Consider the following 9,030-nt stretch of genomic DNA (forward strand, 5'->3'; position numbering starts at 1 on the left):
GGGACCGCGGTTCAATCCCCCAGCACCACATGCCAGCCAGCCCCGCCCCCTGGTGGGCTGAGCTGGCCACACACACACACACACACACGCACACACAATGTAAAAATAAATAAATAATTTTAAAAAAATTAAAAAAAAATAAATAAAATTTAAGAATTTTTGTTTTGAAAAAAAAAAAAAAAAGAATTATTGCTCTGAAACATGCTAGCTACATGTGGTGGTGCATGCTTGTAATCCCAGCACTCAAAAAATTAAGGCAAGAAGATGAAAAGTTTGAGACCAGCTTGGACTACATAGTGAGACTCTGCCTTAAAAAAAAAAAAAATAAACAAGTAACAACCACATAACAACAACAAAAAAACCACTCTAAGGAATGTGAAGTAAAGATAACTTTAACAGAGCTATTTCCAAAGTATTATAAGAATGAGAGCCTCCTAATATAGCACTAAAATGTTAAAAAAAACTGGGGATAAGATGTGAGACCACTAGAAAGTTTAGGTGCTTTAATAACAAATTTTAGGCTGAATTATGTAAAAGTATGCCACAGACATCATGATATTCTTTCCTAAAAATACAAATACATACACATTTATAAATAAATACACATTCACAGATGAAACAATATGGAAATGTGTAAGCAAGGTGACTTCAAGTGATCCGAGTGATCATTATACTAGTCTCTCAACTTTGTTGGATTTTGAAAATTATCAAAATTAAAAGCAGAGGGCCAGGGAGATGGCTCAGTAGAATAAGCATTTCCCTGGCAAGCGCAAGGGCCTGAGTTCAATCCCCGGTTCAAAAAAACAAAACAAAACAAAACAAAATTAAAAGTGGGAAAAGGTGAAGAGTAGCCCATAATCTTGAAAGTAGACCAAAAGCTTTAAAATTGACAGTAGATGATAAATTTATATAAAACAAGAGAAGTCAAAAGAAACTAAGAAATGATGAGTAAAATGTAGGGTTGAAAGACATTCTAGGGGCAAAAATAATGATCTTAAAAGAAGTCAACTTATTAAATGAGGGAAAACATTAGAATCTGCAGATGTGAAAACCAGAAAACACAGATAACAACAAACCCTGAAGATAGAACAAATTCATTCATCCAACACATGTATTTAAAACCCACAACGCCCTACCACACATAGCAGTGTGAGTGATAAAGTAATATAAACTCATTAACACTTGCTCACAAAGAATTTATAATCCAGATGGAGAGACAAGACATACATTCTAGAAAGCTTTTTAAAAAGTGATAATGTTGGGGCTGGTGAGATGGCTCAGTAGTCTAAAGCACCTACTTAGAACAAGCTTAGCAAAGCACAGGGACCGTGGTTCAATCCCCCAGCACCACATGCCAGCCAGCCCCGCCCCCTGGTGGGCTGAGCTGGCCACACACACACACACACACACACAAATAAATAATTAAAAAAAAATTTTTTTTAAAGTGATAATGTTATTTATATGTTCTTGGGATAACTACAGAATTTCAATGGGATTTACTTATTATTAAAATAGCAAGTGCAATGAGAGTGATATCTGATTTAAGGTCAATTTCTGCTTCAAACGTCTTTGTTTCCCACTGAAAGATTAACTCCATCTACTTTTGGACATTTGCCCGAAAAGAAACAGCCAACTGAGTTACATCACTAATGTAACTAGAGATTTAAAGGTTATTTGCTTTATATTCCTATTTCCAAACTGTCTCCACCTAGCTTATTACAAGTACAGTTTGGATGATATTAAGCAGTTTAAGGAAGTTACTGAGTAGTAAATCACACAGACAAAGCAATGCCAATTATTTAAGCCAATTACAATCTGGAACTAAGAAATCGTTAAGAAAAAAGTTTTATTTACTTTAGTGCCTTACAGTCTCATAACTCCTTTTCCTGAAGGTACTTTTTTATTTGTAGTCTAAATTAACCTAATTTCCATCCAATCAGGTTGTGGCAGTGTACTTTACTGCTTTAAGGCACAGGGCCTTGCCATAGGATTGTGGCTTTCCTATATCTTTATTCCATTTTCTGATTTACTCTTGCCTTACCCCACTACCATGAGATCTATACCACCACACCTACAACTAGATTTTCAAGTGAGAAAGGAACCTCAGTGAAGAAATTTGACTTCATAAAAGATGAAAGTGAATGACCAGTTGGTCACGAAAGGAAGTAAGATATGAAGGCACACCCATATAAAAAGGGAAAGCTATGGAAGTTTCAATGGCTAAATTACAAAAGTCTACAGTGGGAAAATTCTAAAAGGCAGTTTTAACTTAGACACAGGAAAAAAAAAAATTCCAAAAAGAATTTTTATTGTAGCTCACAAATGGATGTTCACGAGTTCTATGAACTCAACAATGCCAAGATTTTGATCTCCTATATAACTGAGGCTTTTTCTAAGCCTCTAAAAATGAAATTTCAACTTTGGAGTACATCAAAGAATGTAATACATGACTACTTAAAATTTAATTACAGGGGCTGGGGAGACGGCTCAGTAGAATAAGCGCTTGCCTGACAAGCACAAGGGCCCAAGTTCAATCCCCAGTTCCACACACACACACACACAAAATTTAATTACTTAAGTACAGCTTTCTGTTGATTACTGCCATTAATGCCCCAAGGCCAGGATGCTAAGTGGTCAAGGTTCTCTGAAGGGAGGGTAAGAAGCAGTGAAACAGCACATACGGGTTAGGCACACAGCACCCCAAAGTGGAGAAGAGCCCAGGCTTTGAGGGCTGGAGATAAAGCTCAGTGACAAAGCATTTGCCTACCATTCATTCCTGAGGCTCTGGGTTCAATCTCTACCACTGCAAAAAAGAAAAAGTAAAAAAAGAAGCCTGGGCTTTGGAACCACATTTCTGGGCTTGTTTGCATCCTGGCTTCACTTTTACTAGCTACGTTTGCTTAAGATTGTAATGAAATCTTACTGAGCTTCTGTATCCACATCTAACAAGAGTAGTTGTTGAAAAGATAAAGGTGGGGCTGGAGCTAGAGCTCAGTGGAGTAAGTGCTTGCCTGGCAAGCCCAAGGTCCTGAGTCTGATCCCAGGTACCACCAAAAAAAAAAAAAAAAAAAAAAAAAAAAAAAAAAAGAAAAGCTAAAGGTGCTATCTACTTGGAATACACAAAGCACACAAATTGTGGTTCTAAGACTCTTTTTTAGTGCAGGGTAATAAACAGGTTTGAAAAGTGAAGAGTTAGCTGGACATGGTGGTGCACACCTGTAATCCCAGCACTTGGGAAGCTGAGGCAGGAGGATCGCTGCCAGTTGAAGGCAAGCTTGTGCTACAAAGTGAATTCAATGCCAGCCTGAAGTGCATAGTCAGATTCTGTTTCATGAAAAAAAAAAAAAAAAAAAAAAGGAAAAGTAAAGAGTTAAGCCTTTCAAAGCCTTTGGAGTATAGTTAGCTAATTTTAATGGCAACAATCTTGCACAAAATAAGCACAGTTAACTGCAAAACTTGTTGAGATACCATGGTGACAGAAAACCCAGGGAAGAATGGGGAAACAGAAGCCTGGGAAACTGGACTGTAAAGCTAACAGAGCAAGACCATTGCCTGCAGAATGTAGGTGTGTCTGTGTTTTTGTGCTATGAGTGGTAGATGAGGAACAAAGGCCCATGATTTTGTTTCAGGTATCCAGTTACACACTCTTAGTAAGAAAAACACTGTTGGAAAGTATTAAGATAAAACTGATTCTCGCCTGAGTTCAATCCCTGGTTCCGGAAAAAAAAAAAAAAAAAAAAAGATAAAACTGATTCTCTCCAAAGCCAGTTTTCAAATTAGAAATTCTATCAATAACACCCACACATTGGTTAAGTCTCCAGAAGTTAAGAATCAATGCTTTCATTCTAGAGAAAACTACGAGAGTGAGAAAATAGATGTTAATATTTATCACTTATACCAACTAGTATACATATAAATCAAAGCAGTTTTTACTTCAAAATCTTCAAACTATTTCCATGCTCAAATTAAAACTGGCTTAGAAAAATTCATTCTGCATCTTTTCAGAGCAATACCACAGGCTGTTTTCTGAAGCTTGATTCATTCTGTATTAAAGGCAACTGCTCCTAAAAATAACACATAATTTATAAAAAGCTTCTAAAAATACCAATAAAAGGAGTTTAAAAGTATGACTCTGAGTAAGCTTCCTTTTTATCAAAAAGTTGCTAAACTAATTCAATTAAACTTTTGCGGGGAGGTTACCATTAGGGGATAGTATATTATTTTTCCTTCCAGCATGGGAAAGAAAATTTTAATCTTTCATCTAAGAATATGATCTATATACCAAACAGCAAAATCAAGGCAGATGCATTGGAGAGCTAATGTTATCTTTAGCTCTTAGCTTTGAATTCATGTTGAGGAGCCAATAATTACTTGAAAAGTTAAAAGCAGCACAGGTAAATACTAATTTTCACAATGCCACTTACACACGCTCAGACCTGGTCTAGTCAAAGCAATTGAAATAGTCAAAACTGTGACAGACCAAATGAGAACTGCACACTCCATGCAACGCTATTCACTTACGGCCTTTATTCAACTTACTAGTCACATATTGTCTTCATTTTTAGAAGAAAAACATGCTATAGGAAAGGAATCCCACAACACAATCCTTCATTAGTGTAGTTTTAAAAACAAAATAAGGCAAATAAAAGAAAAAATAGACAAAGAAGCCTCAACAGCAATGAAAGTAATATATCTAAAATGTTTTAAGTATCATCACATAGCTATTGATAAAAATTAAAACACTACACTGATATTGTATCATTTAGCCACAGGCACTGTAAATCATATTGTTTTCTTAAAGGAAACCTGGCAATATTAAAACAGAACTATAAAACTGCTTCTCTTGACTTAGTAATTTTATATTTGGGAATATGCAAATTAACTCCTGATAAATACATACTAATGAAGTTATTTATAATAGAGAAAATGAACTAATCTAAATGCCCTACAAACATGAAATGGTCAAGCAAATCAGACAGTACAGTAATAAAAATGATACTGTCTTAAAATGTATTCACAGGAAATGATAGTTTAAAAAAAAAAAAAAGCAGGGCCGGGGAGATGGCTTACTGGAATAGGTGCTTCCCTGACAAGCACAAGGGCCTGTGTTCAATTCCCAGTTCCGCAAAAAAAAAAAAAAAAAAAATTCATAGCTGGGTGTGGTGGCACATATTGGTAATCCCAACACTTAGGAGGCTGAGCAAGGAGGACTGCCTCAAATGCCAGGTCAGCCTGTGCTATAGAGTTAGACCCTGTTTCAACCTCTTCCTCCCCACAAAAAGCTACAGAAATAGTTATAGTATTTATGAAGGCCAAGATCCTAAATCAGAAGTTAGAGCAATGTAAATCAAGTATGGTGGTGCATGCTTGTAATCCCTTTACTATGTGAGAGTAAGGCAGGAGGATCACAAGTTTGAGTCCACCATCAACAACTTAAGTGATTTAGTAAAATCCTGTCTCAAAAAATAATTTAAAAAGTTCTGAGAATGTAGATCAAAACGAAAGCCCTGCAATCAACCCCCAGTACCACCAAAAAATAAAGATTAAAAAATAAAGGCAATATAAATAGAATTTTATGATCCCTGGATTCTTGTTTCTCTGACAGTAAATAAGACATAAAATAATTTTAAGGTGACAAAATGACTGAATTGTCAAGGTTCTACTTTTGGTTGTGGAGAGCGCTGCACTCAGGACCGTTCAATGTGCTAGCCATGTACTCTATCACATAGCCTCATCCCTTCTGGGTTTTTCTGATTGTCTCTTAAAATACATTCGGCCCACTCCTTGGTACCAGGAATCGAACTCATGACCTTGCCCTTGCCAAACAGGTTCTTGTGCTGCGGAGCTATATGCCTGGCTCAAAATACACACTTAACTAAAAAATGCAGGACACAGACTTTATAGTAAATATAATGACTATATTGTATTACACAAACTACATTTATGAAGATGTTTCTTTCATCCCTAATATAACAATGACAGACTGTTCTTTTCCTCCAAGAAATGTAAAATATTTCTCAAAATGAATAGATGAACAAATATGATTACCCCTATCTTACAGCTAAAAAAATGAATGGAAATCTATCAATAACCTGCCCAATTCCCTAAGACTACTTTTGGAAATAACTTTTTCCATTCCATACCTTCTACTTCCAATTTTTAAAAGTCTCTACTGCTTTTCTGAATAATGAATACAAGACTATCTCCCTTAAGAAATATGGAATGGATGAGAATAAACTATTGTCACCACTCTGACGGAAGTAATAAAAATTTAAATTGCTTACTGTTACTTATAGCATCTCCACTGAGAGTAAAGAGAAGAAATGGAAACATTTAAATTTTCTACACCAGTTAGTCAAGCTTTAGGGGGAAAGCGCTAAAAGTACATACTCCTCCTCTTCCGAGAGTTATTTCGATTGGCCAAGATGTGAAAGCTAGCAATGAACATGAAATCTAAACAAACAGGTCTGCCTTGTCTGTTTCATCCTCAGACCTACCAAAATTAAAATTCCCAAAGCATGTCCCCAAATTAACAACAACAGCAAACTAAAACGCGGCCATGTGAGAAAACAAAAATCAACTATGTGGCTGGTAATCTGTAAATTTCCCTCATCCTCATTTTCTGAACACCGCCCCCCCCAAGTCAGTTCTCTGCTGCTTTCCCTGAAAACCTCAATCCACAGAGGTTTCCTCCTTTTTAAGAGCACTCCGAACATAAATCTTTTATAATATATCTGATTTCATGCATCTGCTCATAAGCTTATGCCCCTTTTGTTGACGTTCCTAGGGGAAAAGCCCTTGGTTGGGAGGTGGGGCAATAATTCAACCAAAAGCCTCAAAAATAAATGAGATGGGGGAAGAGAAGTAAAAAGATGTATTATGTGCATGTACTAACGCCCCACCATGAATGCCATCATTATGTACTGCAAACACACACTAATAAAAATAAAAACTTGGAAAGGAGAGCTTCTTGTGCTGCATGGTATGAGTGAAGGACTAAAATATGCACTATTGACTTGGGTAAGCCTCCTATGATCCTTAGGTATTTTTACAGATACAAGGTTTTTGTTTTGTTTTGCAGCACCACGGATCCAACTCAGGACCTTGTGCTCGCCAGGCAGGTGCTTGAGTCGCTGAGCTACACCCTCATCCCTGAGATACAAGTTTTTACCAAATGTATCAACATGTCACTCAGGACAGCTGATAAACACAAATGCAAAATGCAATTAAAAGGTTCATAGCTTCTTTAACGCCTTAAAATAACCTCAAAATTCACAGCTATAGTAAAGTTAGCAGTAATAAAATAAACACTAGCTTAAAAAAAAACTCAAACAGTAAAGAATTCTATTTATAGGTTGTAAAAGTTGGCTGAACGATTATTTGAACTGTTAAAATTATTAATGGTTTCAAAGAGATCTTCATCTCCCACGATGTTTTAACAACTTAAAATAACTGCGTGTCCCATCTTCACCTAATAACCTAAAAGCCAGCTGCTTTCGTCTCTTTCACCAACAGTTAAACTGAAAACCCTAAGTGTGAATATCCTACGGGGTCAACGTTAAGACTTGGCCTAAAAAAACCATCAGTTTCTCCCTCCGACTCCTTGTGTTTAAAACAAATCTCTGTGAAATTAAATAAGGGGATCTCATATTTTTATATATTTTTTAACACTTAAAAGGATAGAGGGGCCGGGGAGATGGCTCAGTAAAATAAGCGCTTCCCTGGCAAGCGCAAGGGCCTGAGTTCAATCCCCGGTTCCGCCAAAAAATAAAAATAAAGGACAGAAATTGTGTGCCGTTATTACAGCAATTCTCCTTAATGTACAGTATGCAGTTCTGAGTGTTAGACTACACAAATAAGTAATCAACGGCTAGCCATAAAACTGGATATCAAAGTCCTAAAAAAGTACAAGCTCTCACAACCAACCAGGAAATTTAAAAAAAAAAAAAAAAAAAAAAAGGACCACCATGAAACAGAAGGCAATGAAGTAAAAAGTTATTGTAAACTGTGAGCTGGCAGTTGCCTCAAAAGGGCACGTCGGTGTGCGAGAGACGCGGCTGCAGCTGCGCTCCGCCAGCCCCTTCCTCCCGGTCCCCGCTGGGGACGTGAGCGAGCGCAGCCGCTCTCGCGACCCGCCTGGCAGCGCGAGGCGAGCCTGGGGGCTCAGGACCGAGACTTCCACGCCGACCCCAGCAAGGCCCGTCCGCGCACACCTCCCCCGAGCCCGGCCCAGAGCGGGCGCCCCGGGGGCCGCTCGACCCCACCCACAGCTACGCCCCCTTCCCCGCGCCCCCACCAGGGCAGTCCAGAGCCCCCGAAGCGGGAACACTTCCCCTTTCCACAGGCGCCCCGCGGGCCCGCCAGGCCGCACCCACCTTGCACTCGTCACTCTTCTTTTCATCTTCACAGAAGTTGACCGGCGCCAGCCCGGGCAGGTAGAAGGCGCTTCCCCGGCGCGGGCCCGGGGCCGCCCCCAGCAGGAGCAGCGACAGCAGTAACAGCCGCGGCCCCCGAGGTGGAGACGACGCCGGCTGCCTGGCGCTCATGACGGCTGCTTCGGGGAAAGGGAAACCGAGCCTAGGGGGTGAAAAGGGGAGGAGGGGCGGGGAGGCTCGGCGACGACGAGGAGGCCGCTAGTGGTGAAGGAGGCCAGCCCCACGACGGCTTAGTTCCGGTAGCGCTAGGAGACACAGCGGGCCCTGCAACAGAAACCAAGCCGGACCTCGAAGGAGCATGCGCAACGCTCTCTGCACATGCTCCGTGAGAGCGCCGCCAGCGCAGAGAGGAGTTTCCGGGAGGAGCGTGGACGAGATCCACTTTCCGGGTTTTCACCGCGCCCGCCGGAGTGTAGTTCCGGCTTTGGCGTTCGGACTCCAGGTTCCGCCGTAGAGCTCTCGTGGCGCGCTCTCCATTCGTGGCTGTCCTGATTGCCCATAAACATCATTTGGCTCCTTGACCACGCCAACCCCTCGTACAAAGCAGATGCTCCAGAAAGTAATAGCTGCTGGAGGCGGAGGTGGTGACGGGGAG

The 9,030-nt window shown here is 39.9% G+C and overlaps 1 protein-coding gene across 1 annotated transcript in view; it reads right to left on the reverse strand.

The window, feature by feature from the left end:
- Positions 1 to 8,764, reverse strand: part of Tm9sf2 (transmembrane 9 superfamily member 2) — a 66,871-nt gene extending 58,107 nt beyond the window's left edge. Inside the window, exon 1 of the mRNA XM_004631189.2 lies at positions 8,376 to 8,764. Coding sequence (XP_004631246.1) covers positions 8,376 to 8,546 — 171 coding nt within the window. The 5' untranslated portion in view covers positions 8,547 to 8,764. The remainder of the gene's footprint in view (positions 1 to 8,375) is intronic.
- Positions 8,765 to 9,030: the final 266 nt, after the last annotated feature.

Source organism: Octodon degus, unplaced genomic scaffold, assembly GCF_000260255.1.
Source record: "Octodon degus isolate 3935 unplaced genomic scaffold, OctDeg1.0 scaffold00039, whole genome shotgun sequence".
NCBI lineage: Eukaryota > Metazoa > Chordata > Mammalia > Rodentia > Octodontidae > Octodon > Octodon degus.